The sequence below is a fragment of the Salmo trutta genome, chromosome 22, assembly GCF_901001165.1.
Source record: "Salmo trutta chromosome 22, fSalTru1.1, whole genome shotgun sequence".
Lineage (NCBI taxonomy): Eukaryota > Metazoa > Chordata > Actinopteri > Salmoniformes > Salmonidae > Salmo > Salmo trutta.
This window is the reverse complement of record NC_042978.1, coordinates 8,226,751-8,247,934: the sequence shown is the minus strand read 5'-3', so window position 1 is coordinate 8,247,934 and position 21,184 is coordinate 8,226,751. Positions and strand designations below refer to the sequence as shown.

At 42.5% G+C, this 21,184-nt stretch overlaps 1 protein-coding gene across 2 annotated transcripts; it reads right to left on the bottom strand.

Annotated features, from left to right (window-relative positions):
- Window positions 1–1,156: 1,156 nt before the first annotated feature.
- On the bottom strand, window positions 1,157–16,211 carry LOC115157994 (nexilin). Of its 2 annotated transcripts, XM_029706421.1 has the most exons (15): window positions 15,977–16,208; window positions 12,998–13,514; window positions 12,476–12,667; window positions 11,787–11,871; window positions 11,337–11,485; window positions 9,755–9,952; window positions 7,494–7,670; window positions 6,712–6,900; window positions 6,285–6,476; window positions 4,352–4,399; window positions 3,589–3,786; window positions 2,253–2,474; window positions 1,958–2,149; window positions 1,414–1,777; window positions 1,157–1,242 (listed from the first exon to the last, which is right to left on the bottom strand). In XM_029706421.1, the coding sequence occupies exons 2-15, from the start codon at window positions 13,466–13,468 to the stop codon at window positions 1,229–1,231; spliced, it is 2,691 nt and encodes an 896-aa protein (XP_029562281.1). In that variant the 5' UTR covers window positions 13,469–13,514; window positions 15,977–16,208; the 3' UTR covers window positions 1,157–1,228. The 2 variants fall into 2 exon arrangements, with proteins under 2 accessions (XP_029562281.1, XP_029562282.1); XM_029706422.1 differs by lacking the exons at window positions 1,157–1,242; window positions 4,352–4,399 and having other exon boundaries at window positions 1,394–1,777; window positions 15,977–16,211.
- Between the last annotated feature and the right edge of the window lie 4,973 nt (window positions 16,212–21,184).

Below are 21,184 nucleotides of genomic sequence, written 5' to 3'. Positions count from 1 at the left end.
GAGGACTGTCGTGTGGTGGAGTACGCGTTCCTCCATCGAGGGCAGAGGAGTGGCCGCTGCTCCCGCTGATTCCATGCCTTTTATCTTGGTGCGGGATTCTGTTACGGCTTGGTAGTTTTGGAGGAGGAATGAGGCGCAGGAAGCAGCGAACACAGGGTAGTGGTGTTTTTAATATACACTCACACAAAAAACAAATGTTCCCACACACAGGGGAGAAAGTACATACGGCGTCAAAACAACGTCGACACGAACATAAGCCGTCTGTCAAAGAAATAATCATTAACCCCGCACGAACAGGAGAGGGCCAGCTAAACTAAATAGCCCCTCAATGGCTAATTGACCACAGGTGTCACAAAATAAAAAAAGGGAAAAGCAAAAGGGAATCGGTGGCAGCTAATAGGCCGGTGACGACGACCGCCGAGCGCCACCCGAGCAGGAGGGGGCGCCACCGTCGGTGGGAATCGTGACAAGAATCGAATGGAATAAGTAGAAACCCTCCTCTCCATCCATCCCTCCATCCATACATTTACATTACTGTAATTCATGTAAAAAAAATGATAGAACAGTTGCACAGAGACTGGTATTTAGCACATTTTATTAAAACTTTTAATAAACGTATCACAAATATTTAGGCTAGCATAAAACCAATTGTGTCATTATATTTCAAACCATACAACAATATAATGCTTTTGGGATATGAAAATTCTTTGTGTACCTTTTAGGTTAACAAAATATTAAAAAAGGAAAGAAACAAAAATCCTAAATAGACCATTATTTTTATTAGTAACCAATGTTTCAGATAGATTGTGCATACTGCTGTATCTATTTCACAGGGATATCAAAAGGCTTTGAATTGGCTTGCACCATATTCTCAAAAGAAACTTTCTGAAATTTGACCTTTGAAGGGACATTTTCCCAGATGCACAAGCGTTGGGATCTATGATAGGATCACAAAATCAATCTGAACGTCATTCATGGCAGCAATCACTCATGGGACCAATATGTGATTTGGCACAAATTTCATCCTAAACATAATAATGAAAGGGATGAATGATGAATGATGAGCAATACGTAAACAACATGATCTTGCACTTTTCATTTTGTGTGTATCCCTAGAAGGAATGGCTAGCATACTGCTGTTTCCTCCTCTTTTTGGCTCTAACATGAGATATTACGTTATACAAAAAAGAGTGAGAGAGACAGGGAAAGTTCCAGAAAAAGGAAAGCATCAGTAGTCCTCAGCTGGAAGAGAGAAACAGAAAAGGGAGGTGTTACCCATGGATGAACCAGCTGAACCAAGCCAATGAGGAAGAGGAGCATGCGATCCCTTCCAATCATAGGAAGATCAGAAAACTAAAACAGGAAGTGGTATCATGCAGGCATGCAGTGGCAGTCAGACGGACGATTGCTTACTTTCTATCGTTAGGATACAGGTGCTGGCAGCGGTGCCTCTGCTGTTGACAGCTTTGCACATGTACTCTCCCTCATCCTCAGGGAAGGTCTCTGGCAGGTAGAGGCAGAATGTCTCCCCTCTCTCTATGTACTGATAGTCCTCACAGTCCTGGAGCATCTCCCCCTCAAACCACCAGGTCACCTCTGGCTTGGGCTCCCCGGTGATCTTCACCGTGAACCGCACTGGCTCGGCATCCACCACCGATTGGTTCTTCAGGGGCTTCTTAAACCACGGAGCCCCCGACCTGGCGTGGTCCTCCTCATCCTCATAGGCTGCCGAGCCATTGATGATGCTTCCCTCTTCCTCCTCCTCATCTTCCCTTTTCTGCCAAAGACATGACACGTGATAGCACATTTTCAATTTTTGGAACCCCTCCCCCTCTCACATTACCACTTCGGGCTGAACTGAACTGTCATGCGTTTTTAGAATGTCATGCGTGTCAAGGATGCCCACAGTTTAACAACGAGAAACCCGATGATTGAACCCGATGAAAGAGGGATTTACTTTTTGGAGAGCGGCGTCAATCTCTTGCTGCTCGAACTGCATCCTCTGCAGCTTCTGTTCTTCCACCTTTTTCCTCTCCTCCTCCTCTCTGGCTTTGGCCATTTGTTCGAACCGTGCACGCATGTCCACCTTCTGTCTGAACGGAGCCTCCTCAGCCCCCTTCTCTGTGTCCTTTTTGCCGTCATCATCCTCCTGAAAAAACAGCCCTTACAGTAAGTGAGTTCAGAAGAACATGATACAGACCAACACGTTGGCGTTCCTAAGCGATTCTGAAGGATCGTGCTCAAATATATACCTCCTGGATCCGCTCTTCTTCCCTCTCTTTGATTTCCTCGTCTACGGCCTTTCTCTTTGCTCTCACGTCCTCAATCTTTTTCTGGATCTCCTCGTCTTTCAACTGCTTGATCTTCTCAAACTTGGACTTGAGGTTTTTGGCCTGGATGGAGCCGGTCCTCTTGAGTTTCTTCAGCTCCTCATACTCCTTACTCACTGTATCAGAGCACTCATTCACTTCATCCTTTGGAAAGAAGCACATTGAACTGATTAGTGATGAGGATACGATCACAATAGAAGCATACAGTAAGCTCCAAAATTATTTTCTTTTGTATTGGCTCTGTAGTCCAGCACTTTGGATTTGAAATGGTACAATGACTATGAGGTTAGTGCAGACTGTCTTTAATTTGAGGGTATTTTCATCCATATCGGTTGAACCATTTAGAAATTACAGCACCTTTTTACATTTTAGGGGATCAAAAGTCTTGGGACAAATTCACCAATATGTGTATTAAAGTAGTTAAAACTTTAGTATTTGGTCCCATATTCCTAGCGCACAATGATTACATTAAGCTTGTGACTCTACAAACTTGTTGGATTCATTTGCTGTTTGTTTAAGTTGTATTTCAGATTATTTTGTGCCCAATTGAAATTAATGGTCAATAATGTATTGTGTCATTTTGGAGTTTATTTTACTTTTATTGTTAATAAGAATAGAATATGTTTCTAAACACTTATACATTAATGTCAATTCTACCATGATTACGGAAAGTCACAAGCTTGTGGTAATCATTGCTGCTAGGAATATGGCACCAAATACTCAACTTTTGACTACTTTAATAAACATATAAGTGAATTTGTCCAAATAGTTTTGGTCCCTAAAATGGGGGGACTACGTACAAAAAGTGCTGTACTTTCTAAACAGTTCACCCGGTATGGATGAAAATACCCTCAAATTAAACAGTCTGCACTTTAACCTGATTTTATCATTTCAAATCCAAAGTGCTGGAGTACAGAGCCAAAACAACAAAACAATTGCCACTGTCTCAATACTTTTGGAGCTCACTGTTGGTCTCATGGTTTAAACTGGGGCCGTATGTACCAAGCGTCTCAGAGTAGGAGGGCTGATCTAGGATCAGGTCCCACCTGTCCATGTAATCTTGGGATTGTCATCTAAAAGGCAAAACTGATCATAAATCAGCACTCCTACTCTGAGACGCTTGATAAATACGGTCCCTGGTTCTCCTCGTCTTGTCATCAATCTCTGCAGTTGGTAGTTCCATGCCAATATCCATGAGACTTCCCATGTGGGTTTTAGTTAACAGCATTGTGAGACTGATACCATGTTGATGACTGACCTCTCCCATCTCTTGTCTGAGCTGCTCAAACTCCAGTTTCTCCAGCTCCATTTTCTTTTTGCGCGCCTCCACCTTGCGCTTCCTATCGGCTTCCTCCTTCTGCTTCAGCAGCTCCTCAAAGTTCATCTCTAGTTTCCCAGGGTGCAATGCTTCCTGGGACTCGCTCTTGAACATCCCTTCCTCTTCCTCGTCTAGCACCTGGCGGAATACAAACACAGAGCATGGTGTCATTTGACATTTCACTATAAACCAATCAGAATCAAACAGCACAAATAATCTTTAATCACAAATCAATCATCATAGCAGCTTCCAATAGCAATTTAATCCACCGGTTTAACCCTCCCAGAATGAATCACAAACAGTGAAGCACCCAATGAAAAGCAAAGCTAAGCAACATAGACACATTGACCAGCAAAGCTAAGAGAACCAAATCACATTGATCTTCTCATCAGATACTGTAAAAAGCCCTAGAATGAGATGAAGGTTTTTAATCTCGATCTAGTAAGTCTTTCAACATCATTGTAGAATCAGTCCAAGTAACCAGGACACACTATTACACACCGATGGGGAGCCACTTTTAAAGCAAGCCAGCAGTGTTAGTATGCCTACTGAATATCCCATTCATACAGACCATTCACATCCATGCATAACCTTTGACTTACAATAAGAACTTACAGTATTAGCAGTTCATGTGAAACACTGTGTTATTTCTTCTTAGTCAGTGTACAAATACAATTGTCATTTGAAAGTGAAAATATCTTACTTCTCCATCTTGATATGAAGTCTTAGATTTTTCCCGATCCAGGGGGCTCTTTAAGAAGATCATTTGAAAGTAGGAACAGCAATTGCAAGTGTAGTGTTTCAGTAACGTTACATCATCATGTAGGATTAATCCATGTCCTATTATAGATCAATTAGAGATTGAGTTCTTATATTAAATATAGGCTACCTCAACTGTTAATATTGGGGTTAGTTTTCAGTAGATTGGTCACACTTTAAACAAACTATAACTTCAATTGAACTATAAGAACTATGGAGTCATAATAAAGCCTTCGTAAGGCCTACACAAATCATTTGTTTGCAAATGTAATTTGTAGTTTGTTTAAAGTGTGAGCATTACATTGGATATGTGCTCAGGTGACACGGCTCAAGCAGAGTTCATAATATCGCACAGCGTGAGAAACTGAAGGTATTCATCTGTGACATACACACGCAAAACAAGTTCCAAAAAGTAACTCACTGTGGCTCTAATCATGATGAAAAAACAGGAATAAATGATTCATCAAAATAATTTCAATCTTTTCACATGCTCCTTCTGAACGTAGCCTACTATAACCTACATGTTAGCGCAGGGCTTCATGAGCAACATGCTGGTGCTGCCTGCAGAGGTATGTTCATAGAGATCCTATGATTCACAAATGTATTGTTTTATACCATAGTTATACCATATTTGATCTGTTTCTAAAAATCAAATTTCTTCCTAGTGTAATACCCTTGTTTGAACCAGGTATTGAGTTTATTTGTTATAATTAATTGGTATTATATTTAAAAGATGATTGAATTGCTCCTAAACTGTAATGTTGTTAATGCATTATGCTTTTTGAAGAAATATTTATTTAATGTATAAGTGAATAGTTCGTTTTACTTTGAAGTTTAAGTTTGACCAATAAGGTCGCTTGATAAGTTGTGGCCAATGGGAGTTGACCTGGTTAACGGGAGGCCTGGGAAAAAGAGAGGGAAAAAGACGTTGATGAAAGGTTGGACGTTTTACATTAGGACGGTTGGTGAAGAAAAATTATAAAAGAAGACGACAGAACTAGAACAAAACCCATACCTACTAGGATATGAAGGGAAATACATGTTTTATTTTATAAAAGAGTTGTTATAATTTTGTTAAAACTTAGTAAAGACTGAAGCTACCGTCTCGTCGTGGAGGTATTTGCCAGCCTTGAGGTTAGCCTAGCATTGAGTGACACCGGGAGATAATGGCTTGTGAAGCTTAACGAGTTTGTGTTCCCATGGGATATCGGTTACGGCTAAGGAGTACTGTCTGCATGGGTAGATGTGCTTGCCTTGGACTTTGTGAGGAAACCTGCATGGAACTGCCATACTTCGCTGAGGGAATATCTACCAAGCAGTGAGTAACCACAACGTGAGGTGCTTCAGGATATTTTGGGGTGTCGTCCTTTTTTTGAGCTCCAACGCGCGCCAACGGTTTATTTAAGCAAACTTGAAATAATTTGGACACGGGTTGTGCACGACTCATTGGGGATTATTTTTTATTTCTTTTGATGCTGTGTCTGAAAATGTATTTGTGTTTGAAAAGGTTTTAATACACATATGGAACGTTATGTATATTGCCTTGGTGGAGTCATTGATTGTTTCAATTTAATTTAATGCATGGGATGGTTTATCCTGATTCAATAACAGAAACCTATAATCATTTCATCTGAAGTTAATACCCTATTGTCATAACCCTAGATAGTTTACAATATGAATTCTTATTGGAGATGTCCGTCTCACCTAACATCCCATGCTGCTGAGATACTCTGCATAAGTTAATATTGTGAGAGTCATATTCGAGCCTGGTGAGAGGGTTACACTGGCAAGATGGCAGATTTTTTTATCATGTTGCTAAGATGCCAAATTCCTCAAGTGAATTGTAGGATCTCTATGGGTATGTTACCCAGTCCTACCATATTCTTGCGGGCCTCTGCGAAGAGCCTCTTTTCCTCCTCCAGCCTCCTCTTGGCCTCCTCCTCTGCTTTCTTCTCCTCCGCCTCTCTCCTCTGACGCTCCTTGTCCTCGAAGCTGATGCACAGCTTCCCTGGCTTGCTGCCCTCCAGGTTCAGCATGGCCAGCAACACCTCATCGTCATCATCCACTATCTGGAGAAGGGGACAACAACGAAAGAGCTCAAACTAGTGTCTGACATCTCTGGGTGGGATCAGTATGAAAAAGGAACTCTAAACACAATGACCAGGCTAGGGGCTTTGCCTGGTCCTACATCAGTTTGTGCTGTATAGCCATCTCCTATGACATGGCAATGACCATAGGAGATGGCAAGACAGCACAAACAGATCTGGGATCAGGTGAAGTGACCATTATATTACTCTCACTGACCATGCTTTTCCTGGCCTCGGCGAAAGCCCTCCTCTCCTCTTCCATTCGTCTCTTGTACTCCGCCTCTGCTGCCTTACGCTCATTCTCTACCCTCTGTTTCTCAAGCTCCTCGAAGCTCAGCCTTAGTTTACCCGGCTGGATCACCTCTCTCTCGCCCTGAGCTCCTTGTGAGTCCTCCTCATCGTCGCCCTGCAAGCACATCAACTTCCAAAATCACACAAGGCACAAGGCTGGGAAGAATAGCTCAGTTGGTTAGAACACAGCGCTAACAACAACAGCGCAGGTTCAATCCGGGAAGAGCCTCAAAGCACCTTATCGAAGCTTGATTGTACGTAGCGCTAAATGAATGCTACTGTTAAGGATGCATTGACTGTTTAATACAGGTTTTTTTCCGGGGGGTTTTCTTGTTCAGAAAAGGTGGATTGTTTTAGGCCTCATCCCATGTTTACGAGATTATGTTCACCTTTGTAACTACATTATACACACCAACATGCAAGCTCTGACAGATTGAGATTGCTTCTTTAAAAGTCTCATCAAGACCTAAAGACGGCACAAGTCAATTTAACACTTCAAAAGCACAAGAGAAAAGCTCTGCAGGATGTATGAAGGGGATATGCAGGGTTGGTACAGAATGGCCACGCTGATAATTTACCTTCAAGGTTTACACTATCTAGCAAGTCGGAAATATCTGACCTATCACATGGAAAGTACAGGCCATTGAAACGTAATGTGCTAATAAGCTAATAAGGAATGAGCTAATAAGGTTTTATAAGATCAGTCACCATTTCCAGCTTGGCCACTTCGAAGGCTTTCTTCTCGTCTTGCAGACGTCGTTTAGCTTCCCTCTCAGCTTGCTTCCTCAGCCTTTCCTGCCTCTCCTTCTCCGCCTCCTCAAACGTCATCTTCAGTTTCCCAGGAATCACCTGTTCCTTCTCCGTGGGTTGCTCCTCATCCTCATCCTGCGTTGACAAAGACAGTCTACCTTAGAGACCACCATACCCACATGAAGTATTGACACAGACAGAACAGAACGGCTGTCATGAAAGATGAGATTTTCCTAGAAACACCTACAGTGCCTTGCAAAAGTATTCATCCCCCTTGGCGTTTTTCCTATTTTGTTGCATTACAACTTGCAATTTAAATTGATTTTTATTTGGATTTCATGTAATGGACATACACAAAATAGTCCAAATTGGTGGTTATATGAAAAAAATTACTTGTTTCAAAAATGAAAAAAAAAATTACAAACGGAAAAGTGGTGCGTGCATATGTACTCACCCCTTTGCTATGAAGCCCCTAAATAAGATCTGGCGCAACCAATTACCTTCAGAAGTCACATAATTAATTGAATAAAGTCCACCTGTGTGCAATCTAAGTGTCACATGATCTGTCACATGATCTCAGTATATATACATCTGTTCTGAAAGGCCCCAGAGTCTGCAACACCACTAAGCAAAGGGCACCACCAAGCAAGCGGCACCATGAAGACCAAGGAGCACTCCAAACAGGTCAGGGACAAAGTTGTGGAGAAGTAAAGATCAGGCTTGGGTTATAAAAAAATATCTGAAACTTTGAACATCCCACGGAGCACCATTAAATCCATTATTAAACAATTGAAAGAATATAGCACCACAACAAAACTGCCAAGAGAGGGCCGCCAACCAAAACTCATGGACCAGGCAAGGAGGGCATTAATCAGAGAGGCAACAAAGAGACCAAAGATAACCCTGAAGGAGCTGCAAAGTTCCACAGCGGAGATTGGAGTATCTGTCCATAGGACCACTTTAAGCCGTACACTCCACAGAGCTGGGCTTTACGGAAGCGTGGTCAGAAAGAGCCATTGCTTAAAGAACAAAATAATAAAACACGTTTGGTGTTCGCCAAAAGGCATGTGGGAGACTCCCCAAACATAGGGAAGAAGGTACTCTGGTCAGATTAAACTAAAATTGAGCTTTTTGGCCATCAAGGAAAACGCTATGTCTGGCACAAACCCAACACCTCTCATCACCCTGAGAACATCATCCCCAGCAGCATCATGCTGTGGGGATGTTTTTCATCGGCAGGAACTGGGAAACTGGTCAGAATTGAAAGAATGATCGATGGCACTAAATACAGGGAAATTCTTGAGGGAAACCTGTTTCAGTCTTCCAGAGATTTGAGACTGGGGAGGAGGTTCACCTTCCAGCAGGACAATGACCCTAAGCATACTGCTAAAGCAACACTCGAGTGGTTTAAGGGGAAACATTTAAATGTCATGGAATGGCCTAGTCAAAGCCCAGACCTCAATCCAATTGAGAATCTGTGGTATGACTTAAAGATTGCTGTACACCAGCGGAACCCATCCAACTTGAAGGAGCTGGAGAAGAATGGGCAAAAATCCCAGTGGCTAGATGTGCCAAGCTTATAGAGACATACCCCAAGAGACTTGCACCTGTAATTGCTGCAAAAGCTGGCTCTACAAAGTATTGACTTTTGGGGGGTGAATAGTTACGCACGCTCAAGTTTTTAGTTTTTTTTCTTATTTCTTGTTTGTTTCACAATAAAAAATATTTTGTATCTTCAAAGTGGTAGGCATGTTGTGTAAATCAAATGATACAAACCCCCCAAAAATCTATTTTAATTCCAGGTTGTAAGGCAATAAAATAGGAAAAATGCCAAGGGGGGTGAATACTTTCGCAAGCCACTGTAAGCTGTTCCTTTGTCCTACCAAAGCTACTTCTCTGTGGGCTGCTCCTCGTCCTGCTTTGATATAAACAATCTACACTTAGACCCCTGTATTACCACAAAGTATTGACACAGACAGAATAGATTTCATTAAAGATTTTCCTTGAAACACTTAAGCTCTTTCTTTGTCCTGTGGGCTGACATAAACAATCTATACCTAGACCACCATATTCCCATGAAGTATTGTATTGAAGTATTGACACAGATTGACATGGATATAATGGCTTTCATGAAATATTCGATTTTCCTTGATTTCCTCCTAAAACTGCTACGCTGCCAGTCCTGCCAAAGCCTATTGGAGAGGTCCTCCTCAGCTCACCTGTATAACCGAGCGCCGCTTGGCCTCGCGGAAGGACTGCTTGTTCTCGTTGTAGCGCTTCTTCTTCTCCTCCTCAGTCCTCCTCTTCAGCTCTTCCTCACGGTTCTTCTCCAGGTCCTCAAAGTTCATCTTGATCCTGCCTGGAGGTCGCGATGGCTTCGACGGCACCACGCAGACCAGGATGCTGTCATCTCCCTCCTGACATAAGTGGACAAAAGCCATTGTGAGAAAAGGAAATTACATTTAACATGAGGTAAGATATGATAAGACAGTACTTTATTGATTCCCAAAGGGGGTTTAGCACATAAAACATCAGTAACACAAACCACTTCCTGGTCTGTGAACTTGACAAATGCTGAAGTGGTTGTGCATAACCAAGTAATGGGCTAAAGCTATGTTATACATTATGAAATTACTAGTTAATACCTGCCTATGTTATGTCAAAATAGAGAGAAAAATCCCCACTAACAAAACAGACAGACAGACAGACAGACAGACAGACAGACAGACAGACAGACAGACAGACAGACAGACAGACAGACAGACAGACAGAGAGAGAGAGCGAGAGAGAGGCTAACAGCCCATAAAAGAGAACATTCTTTCACTTAATGGCCACCATTTTCAATGGGTCAGTCTGTGAATGTCAGCCCTAAAATAGGAGGGGGGGGCAATAGGGGCTAATTTAGTCAGTGGTGTGGGAAACAGTTGCCAGTCACATGTTGTCTACACCTGGCAGTGTATGTGGCTCATGCAGCAGCAGAACTTGTAAGCATGGTGGCCCAATTGTTTATAGCTCATTCGGTCAGTACTGGCTCAGGTTAAAGCTACCTCCCACCCTCAATAAAGACTTCCCCAAGTTTTTCCTCACTACTATACAGTAAAGGTATATGCAGTAGGTTGCAGTGAAAGGAGACAATGAAGATTGAAGTCTATATAGCTTTCACCATGTTCAAGAAACAAATAGATCACTGGAGTAGAACTAAGATCAACAACGTGACTACAGTATGCACTGAATACAAGCATTAGGCATAGTGCTTCCAAGTACTTCCTAGTGTGTGTTGTCACTTATTGACATCTACCACCTTATCGTATCTAGGTCAACATAAATTTGGAGAACTGGCTTCGGTCCAGTTTGGCATGGTTATAGCTACAGCTAGCGTCAATGCCTCATGCGCCATTGCAACTAGGGCTGAATGCCTTCGAAGCCACAATTTTGTTTGTGATCCATTCTAAGGATACTAAAGCAACTACGTGATGACTAGTGAGGAAAACCTTGTTCAACTTGACAGATACACCCAAAATTCATAGCATATGACCTGAATATGTGTTCTCAGAGCTGCTGTGGCTTGCAGCTCCACTGGACTCCACTGCAGGATTTCCTTCCAACCTGCACCAACTGTTAGCCTTTCAAATGGCACTTAAAATAACTCATCTGGGTGGCAGCTGAGGATTACCTGACTGATTACACATAGATGGAGGCCAGTCCCTCAATAGAGGCAGCGACTGAGCAATCCAGCCCTACTGTCCCACTTCCCCTATAGGCTACACTACAGTATACCTGGAAGGAATCTCACAAGTTTACCTCTGCAGCTTTCTTGGCCAGCTCCTTCTGCATCTTCGCTTTCTCCATGATGTCCTGGGTGGCGCGCTTCTTCCTCTCCTCCTCCATCCTCTTCCTCTCCTCCTCCTGTCTCTGCTTCTCCATCTCAGCAAACTTCCCCTTCACGCTACCTGTAGAGTGTAGAACCCACATGTAGATGACGATGAAGATGAGACCACAGCACAAACAACAGGGTCATGTTCATTAGGCATGCAACGTTTTAAAACGTTTTGCAACTGGAATTGAAAATGAGCGTTCCTTGTTGGATGAGTCCAGGTAGTCCCTCCCTGTTTCAGTCCGTATCCTTCAGTTTGTTGCCAAATGAATTTGCCCCATGAGGTGAGATGAGAATTAGAACAGAGCCCTCTTCCTCAGCCCTCTCCCAGCCCACCTGCCCTCCTCTACACCCTCAACAATACCCCCATTTCCTACCTGTGATCTTGGGGACGTAGGATTTCTCTACCTTGGCTGGCTTCACCTCCTCCTCCTCATCACTGGAGGCGAGTAGTTCTTTTATCTGTGGTGGATCAGAGGGAGAGCTTTGCTGAGAGGTTACCGGTTTATCTGGGATCATCTGCTTTGCACACTCAGGAGCCATGCTGGTCCCAGCAAGTTCTCAAGCCCCTAATCCTGTGTAATTGCACATTCATGTGACCTGGAGGTAGGCCTCTGATTGGATCATGTGGTTGTGACATGGGGGGAGATCAGCATGTAGGCATCCCGTCTCAGAGAGTTGACTACGATAGTACAGGGAGTTTTCTTCCCCCCTCCTGAGTATCGATGTGTTAATCCCTCGTATCGGACACTGTTTGTTTTACAACGCTGCATCCTGTGATACAGCTTGTGATAAAGGACAACATGCATAAAATGCACAATTGATTTAGTACGTTATCAGTAATTGTCAGTAAAAAGAATGTTATAATAATCACCCTAGATGGATAAAAGCACAACCCAAACACAACTAAGGTATTTCAATTAAATAAAAAAGGTGTGATTTTTCTGTACAAAGTGATATGATGACGTTCTCCAGTACACCCACACTGTGGTTGTTGAGGCTAGTGCTCCATACCATGCAGGTCACAGTTAGTTGGGGTTATCTCTGTCTTGTTTTGACCCCCGACCTGTTGCTTCCTGCGGTTGTATTCCCTCTCCTTGACATACTGCTCCTTCCTCTTTTGGTGCTCCTCCTGGCTCCTCCTACTGTTGCGCTCCTCCCTGGCCTTCTGCATGGCCTCAAACTTGTTCTTCACGTCAGCCTTACCAATCTGGGGCACGTAGCTCCTGGCCACCGGCTTTTTGAAGCGCAGGAGTCTCTGGAGAAAGATGAAGATACAAGTGTCAATGTAACATTTTGTAAAGGATTGGGAGTGTGCTAAGGGAAAGATTCATAGGAGTGAGATCCATAGGGCTGAGAGTCTAAGAACTCAAACCCATGTTGAATAGTGCTATTCAGTTGAACGTTGCAGAAACTTTATGAGAGATCTACAGGCACACTCCCTAATGTAACATCAGTAATTGTCTCGACAACCTACTATCTTTAATATTGAAGATGTCCAGAAGTAAACCTTATTATTAAGTAAGCTAATACATCAACTCCAACAGGGTAAACTCACAGATATGGCCGTGCTATGGCCGTGCCTCACCTCTTGTTTCAGTGCCACTTCAGATATGTTCTGTAACTGGTCTTCCTCTTCGTCCTCTTTTTCATTGTCCATGTCATGAGCCACACCATTTTGTGTCACATCATTCTTGTCCTTCCTCGATCTTGACCTTTGCATTGGCTTGTCCTTTGCCGTATCATTTTCTCTGTGCTCCACCTCACTCATGTTGTGTGCCTCATCTTCCTCATCCTCCTCAGGCTCTGTGTGAACCTCGTCCTCTTCGGTGTGAACCTCTTCCTCATTCTCGCTAAGTGCCTCATCATGCTTGTCATGTGGGGCATCGTCCTCTTTGTGTGCCCCAAGCCCGTGCCACTCGGTCGCGACGTCGCCATGCGCTTTATCATTCATATCGGGTGCCACGTCACTCACGTCGCGTGCCACATCGTTCATGCCGCGTGCCACATCAGTCGTGTCGTATGCGACATCAGCAACATTCTGTAACCCCTCAGTCATGTTTGCGCCACTCTGACAAATTGACAAGGTCCTCTTCAAATGTTACCTGTCAAAAAAAGAAAGGTAACATTACGGTATCGTACAATAACAACCTTTTAATCTTCACATAATCATTTTATGATTTTTTTTTACGCATACCGCTTTAACAATTTTATTAAGTTCCTCTGCCCCATATTCCAACTTACTCCATCAAAAAATGCTAACTAAATGTAGTCTCATTCTTCTCAACCATCATCAAAGATGTAATGGTATGACGGGTCTACCAATGATGGACTTCAGATTGAGCTGATTGAACGAACTATATTGAATAGACAACAGTTTCACAGGTAAACATTCCAAATTGCCCTTTCTGAAATGTGGTGTGGTAAATGACTAGCCTATATGGACTTCACGAATGTGTGTAACTTTGAATATCTGTCATTGTTTTACTACCCTACATATTACACTGTGAAGCACTTTGTGGCAACTACTGTAAAAGGGCTCTATAGAATACATTAGATTGATTAATTAATACCCTGCCTACACAATATCACATTAACAATAAGCACAATTGCTGAGCATCTGAAGTCTTGCGAGTGTCTGGGGAGGCAGGCACCTCATGGCTGCTGCAGTTTAGGGGAGGAAAGGGTCGCTCCCCCCCCCCCAGTATGCTGAGCCACAGCACAATGTGCAGGGTCAGAACGCTAAGTATAGCCCACTTGTGTGTCCAGGCCATGTGATCATGGCTATTTCTGATGAGTGATATGCGGTGGGACAGAGCTAGGGTCAGCAGCCGCATGTCGCCCAACAGACCCTTGACAAAACGGCCAGACTTAGTCCCAGACAATCGGATGAGCAAGAGATGTTTGGGCCATAGAGTCATCAGGCACTAAAAAGGTTACTGTTGATCCGTGTGTTAGAAGTCTAAGCTTGGCATCCGGCATGGCTATACGTTTTGAATCTGTTCTCATCAATTCTCTTGGTAATAATACCGAAGTAAAAAGTCAAGGGTTTGCGGTGAACAAAGTGCAGTGCAAAGTACTGCTAAACATGTATATGACCAATACAATTTGATATGATTTGAATAAAAAGAGAGGCCAACAAATACAGTGTCATTGATTTGACTGATTGATGGATTGAACGCTTGAAAGGTAGGCCTAAATGTACCCAATGTTGGCCAAACGTTGATTATATGGGCCTACTTAACAGAGTACAACACGTACAACTTTTTGTCAAAAGGACCACCTGTTGCAAATTTGACTTTTGAGTTCAAGTTCAGATCGATTTCCCATTACACACCTGATAGACAGCTGTGTTGGCACATATCACATCAACGACTTTGAGTACGACAACTACTATGACGTTGATGGTATGGATTGCCAGTCTGAGAGTAACAGGTAATGAACTGGATTCTAACAATATATGAACAACCCAAGGCTTCTTTCTAAAAATCTTATCTCATCCAATTCACCATTAGACTGGGATCAGTACATCTGTGGTTTTTGGTCGTCATAATACACTGCCCTCTTCAATCCAGCTGTGATAACCAGGCATGATAATAAAGGTGATAATTCATGTAAATGTTTTTATTTTCTTTTTTTAAACGATACCCTTTTTATCGCAAAATTGTCTCTTTGTATATCACAAATGGACACTAATCCAAATGATACAATATTGGGATGCAGTAAGCAAACACAAAGCCCAAGTCACCATCTCTGTACAAAGGAGTTGCAGGCCTTTGCTGAAATACAAAAACCATTAGAAAAATATAATTCCAGGCATATTTATATTATTGCCGAAGCACTTCCATATGGTATATACATTTAAGTAGCCTATTGTATCAATCATGACCTCCTATTTAATCATTTAGAGTATTACATATTGGCAAGAAGAATCAAAGGTTATTACCCTAAACATGATCTAGTCTATTGAATTACAGTTTCACCCATGAATACTTTTCTTGACCCCACATTTCATGCAAGGATTTGCCTAGAATAACTTGAACTGCCATATCATAGTTAACCAACACATTTAGGCCTGGCAAGTGAAGTCCTATTTTGGTCTAACAGTATATAAGCAGCTGCCACTAAATACCATTGACAATGAGCTAGAAGAATCTGTGTGTTCAAATAGAAATAATCTGTGTTTTAAAAGAACATATCTGGATTTCTTTGATGTTTGGTCATGTTAGACTGACATTAAAAAAGAACAGTACCAAACTAACAGAATATTTTATTTTACAGCTAAACAAAACATGTTTTTGTGTATGTTTTTATACCCAACAGCTGAATGACAAAGCAAAGTCAACTATAGGCCTAACTGAAACATTATTACTTTCAATATTTCACCTTTTTTTATTACTAAATTATAGTTTACCTAGCATTCTTTTTTTTCTCATTTATATTACAAATCTCAATTTAAAGATCAACAATTGAGGGGCAAATTTGAAACGCTCCCCAACAGGTGAATTTTAACATCCACATATCACACATTATCTTCAACTAAAGTCTTGCAGGAAAAAACGTTTACCTGTTTCAGTGTAATATCCTCCTTATCATAGGAATGTTCTGTACAAATAGTGGATCAAAACAAAAGTAATGGCAAGATGAGAAATTCCAACTTGTCAAAGCACGGAGATGTGTGCGCCCTGTTCACTGTGAGACGACTCAAAGTCGAATGGGTGAGGTTACATATCCGTAACCAGCTTCCATAAAAGCACTACTTTTGTCGTCCAACGCATTCCGCGCGCGCCAGCGACAGGTTCAGCTGTCGCCTCAAATACGCATGTTGCTTTCTGTTCGCTCGACGCAGATACAGCTGCGGTTCTCTCAGCCAGTCTCCCTGATTGTGTTTGTATTTGTCAAATGGTATATTCCCTGCCATTATAACAACATTGCGTGAGTTAAGGAAGGCTACATTTAATAAACTATTTACCATTTGTTGGCATGTTATCTTTCAGCAATTAGGCTACTACTAGTCCTATGATTGACCTTTTTCCACCAGAACATACAGATTGTCTTTTTTTTATTTATTTACTGACAGTGTGGTAGGCTCGCTATTTGAACATGTCCAGTGGAGGCTGCTGAGGGGAGGACGGCTCATAATAATGTCTAGAATGGAGCGAATGGAATGGCATCAACTGATGAGTTTGTTGTATTTGATACCATTCCACATATTCCACTCCAGCCATTACCACGAGCCCGTCCTCCCCAATTAAGGTGCCACCAACCTCCTGTGGTTTAGACATAAACATGTATGAAACTTGCACAATACTGAACTCATCATTAGGCCTATGTCAAATGTAAAAATGGTGTTTACATGAGAGACTGACTCAAACTCATGATAGGGTATGCCTACTTCTCAGGACGCATTCCAAGTTCCAGTGTTCATCCCTAACTTTTATATGGAATACATTCATAATCAGCTCAGGACACAGCCAAAGGTGACAGTTACCCTGGTGGTTAGAGTGTTGGGCCAGTAATCAAAAGGTTGCTGGTTCAAATACCTGAGCTGACACAGTAAAAGAGCTTGAGCAAGTCACTTATCCCTAATTTACTCCAGGGTTGCCATACTACTATGTCTGACCCTGGAAAACAACACATTTCACTGCACCTATCTGCTTGCTGGTGTTGAGAGGCAGGGTGGCTTATCTGTTATGAGTGAAAGCAGGTTGCCTTTGTCTTCCCACTGCAGCCCAGCCATAACCCAAATATCACTGTCACTGTGCTATGCAATGACGACTAGCTGCCTAGGCTACATATCAGTGTCTCAAGGGCCATACAATAACAGGTTTACAGTCTTACTTTGTCATATAATAACCCACATATTCCATATACAGTATCAGTCATTTAGGGTCAAGCATTTGTCCAAAGGCTATACCATTCTGTATGATATTACTAACCCCACTACTCCTCATAATAGGCTGATGCCTCTTAAGTATGATGAGAAAGTAGTGTTCACCAAGGGCAAAATTGTGGTGTAGATATTGGGAGGGACAAACAGTAGCCGGGGGGTCCTTCCCTGGAATTGTTTTTGAGATTTCCTGCAATTTCCTGCCATCCTATATAGTTTGACATTTCCTGCAATTCTAAACATTTTGCCATTGCTTATGACGCGTTCATATACTATCTTTTGGGCGATTTTAAAGAAACTAACGGGGGGGGGGTGATCGACCTATTCTGAATATTGTAGCAATTTTAACCTATGGTGCTCACCATGCTGAAGGATGTAGTAGAAACCCTGATTCAGACACATTTGTCAGCTCTTATCAGTCTCACTAATGGCAGTCTTACAGCTGCTGACTCACTGGCCAGTCTGGCCTCTTCACACAGGGCATGGCATTGGAAATCATTAGTAGCATGTTTGTGAGCAGTACACTGGCCAATCACAGGAATGTATCATGTATCATGGCGCCGGAGAAGATGGCTGACGTTTTACGTGCTCCTAACCAATTGTGCTTTTTGTTCGTTTTTTTGTGTTGTTTGTAACATTCTGTACATGATGTTGCTGCTACCATCTCCTATGACCGAAAATAACTTCTGGACATCAGAACAGCGATTACTCACCACGAACTTGCAGAAGCTTTTTTTTCATTTAACAAGTCCGACGAGCCCGATGTGAAGGACATTCTGCTTAACCGGGAACAGGCCCAAATCCCTGTCATTCGCTTGAAGAGAAGACAGAGAAAAAGAGGACGGAGGTCGGGCTACCTTGTGAGAATTCATAGGCGATCGAATAAACCCCCACTACAGTGGCTTGCGAAAGTATTCACGCACCTTGGCATTTTTCCTATTTTGTTGCCTTACAACCTGGAATTAAAATAGATTTTGGGGGGTTTGTATCATTTGATTTACACAACATGCCTACCACTTTGAAGATACAAAATATTTGTTGGGGTGAAACAAACAAGAAATAACACAAAAACACACAAAACTTGAGCGTGCATAACTATTCACCCCCCCCCCAAAGTCAATACTTTACACAGACACCTTTTGCAGCAATTACAGCTGCAAGTATCTTGGGGTATGTCTCTATAAGCTTGGCACATCTAGCCACTGGGATTTTTGCCCACTCTTCAAGGCAAAACTGCTCCAGCTCCTTCAAGTCGGATGGGTTCAGCTGGTGTACAGCAATCTTTAAGTCATACCACAGATTCTCAATTGGATTGAGGTCTGGGCTTTGACTAGGCCATTCCAAGACATTTAAATGTTTCCCCTTAAATTACTCAAGTGTTGCTGTAGCAGTATGCTTAGGGTCATTGTCCTGCTGGAAGGTGAACCTCCGTCCCAGTCGCAAATCTCTGGAAGACTGAAACAGGTTTCCCTCAAGAATTTCCCTATATTTAGCGCAATCCATCATTCTTTCAATTCTGACCAGTTTCCCAGTCCCTGCAGATGAAAAACATCCCCACAGCATGATGCTGCCACCACCATGCTTCACTGTGGGGATGGTGTTCTCAGGGTGATGAGAGGTGTTGGGTTTGCGCCAGACATAGTGTTTTCCTTAATGGCCAAAAAGCTACATTTTAGTACTTTCTTCCATTTGTTTGGGGAGTCTCCCACATGCCTTTTGGCGAATACCAAACGTGTTTGCTTATTTTTATCTTTAAGCAATGGCTTTTTTCTGGCCACTCTTCTGTAAAGCCCAGCTCTGTGGAGTGTACGGCTTGAAGTGGTCCTATGGACAGATACTCCAATCTCCGCTGTGGAGCTTTGCAGCTCCTTCAGGGTTATCTTTGGTCTCTTTGTTGCCTCTCTGATTAATGCCCTCCTTGCCTGGTCCGTGAGTTTTGGTGGGCGGCCCTCTCTTGGCAGGTTTGTTGTGGTGCCATATTCTTTCAATTTCTTTAGAATGGATTTAATGGTGCTCCGTGGGATGTTCAAAGTTTCAGATATTTTTTTATAACCCAACCCTGATCTGTACTTCTCCACAACTTTGTCCCTGACCTGTTAGGAGAGCTCTTTGGTCTTCATGGTGCCGCTTGCTTGGTGGTGCCCTTTGCTTAGTGGTGTTGCAGACTCTGGGGCCTTTCAGAACAGGTGTGTATAATTACTGAGATCATGTGACAGATTACACACATGTGGACTTTATTTAACTAATTATGTGACTTCTGAAGGTAATTGGTTGCACCAGATCTTATTTAGGGGCTTCAAAGGGGGTGAATACATACGCACGCACCACTTTTCTGTTTTACATTTTTTAGATTTTTTTTGAAATCAAGATGTTTTTTTAATTTCACTTCACCAATTTTGACTATTTTGTTTATGTCCATCATATGAAATCCAAATGAAATCCATTTAAATTACAGGTTGTAATACAGAAAAATAAATAAATTCCAAGGGGGATGAATACTTATGCAAGGCACTGTACCTTCCATTCTACTAGCTAACATGCAATCATTGGAAAATAAATCAACAACCTACGAGGAAGATTAAACTACCAATAGGACACTACAAACTGTAATATCTTATGCTTCACGGAGTTGTGGCTGAACGACGACATTATCAACATACAATTGGTTATACGCTGTATCGGCAGGATAGAACAGCAGCGTCTGGTAAGACAAGGTGGGGCGGACTATGTATATTTGTAAACAACAGCTGGTGCACGATATCTAAGAAAGTCTCAAGGTTTTGCTCGCCTGAGGTAGAGTATCTCATGATCATCTGTAGACCACACTATCTACCTAGAGAGCTTTCATCTGTATTTTTCATAGCATTCTACATACCACCACAGACCGATGCTGGCAGTAAGACCGCACTAAACGAGCTGTATTCTGCAATAAGCAAACAGGAAAACACTCATCTAGAAGCGGCGCTCCTAGTGGCCGGGCACTTTAATGCAGGGAAACTTAAATCCGTTTTACCAAATTTCTATCAGCATGTTAAATGTGCAACCAGAGGGAAAAAACCTCTAGACCACTTTTACTCCACACACAGAGACGCATACAAAGCTCTCCCTCGCCCTCCATTTGGCAAATCTGACCATAATTCTATCCCCCTGATTCCTGCTTACAAGCTAAAATTAAAGCAGGAAGCACCAGTGACTCAGTCAATAAAAAAGTGGTCAGATGAAGCAGATGCTAAGCTACAGGACTGTTTTGCTAGCACAGACTGGAATATGTTCCGGGATTCTTCCGATGGCATTGAGGAGTACACCACATCAGTCATTGGCTTCATCAATAAGTTGCTTCAATGACATCGTCCCCACAGTGACTGTACATACATACCCTAACCAGAAGCCATGGATTACAGGCAACATACGCACTGAGCTAAAGGCTAGAGCTGCCACTTTCAAGGAGAGGAACTCTAACCCGGAAGCTTATAAGAAATCCTGCTATGCACTCCAACGAACCATCAAACAGGCAAAGCGTCAATACAGAACTAAGATCGAATCGTACTACACCGGCTCCGACGCTAGTTGGATGTGGCAGGAAGCACAGCCAAGAGCTGCCCAGTGACACGAGCCTACCAGACGAGCTAAACTTCTTCTATGCTCGCTTCGAGGAAAATAACACTGAAACATGCATGAAAGCACCAGCTGTTCTGACGACTGTGTCATCCCGCTCTCTACAGCTAATGTGAGTAAGACCTTTAAACAGGTCAACATTCACAAGGCCGCAGGGCCAAATGGATTACCAGGACGTTTACTGCGAGCATGCGCTGACCAACTGGCAAGTGTCTTCACTGACATTTCAACCTCTCCCTGTCTGTGATACCCACAGGTTTTAAGCAGACC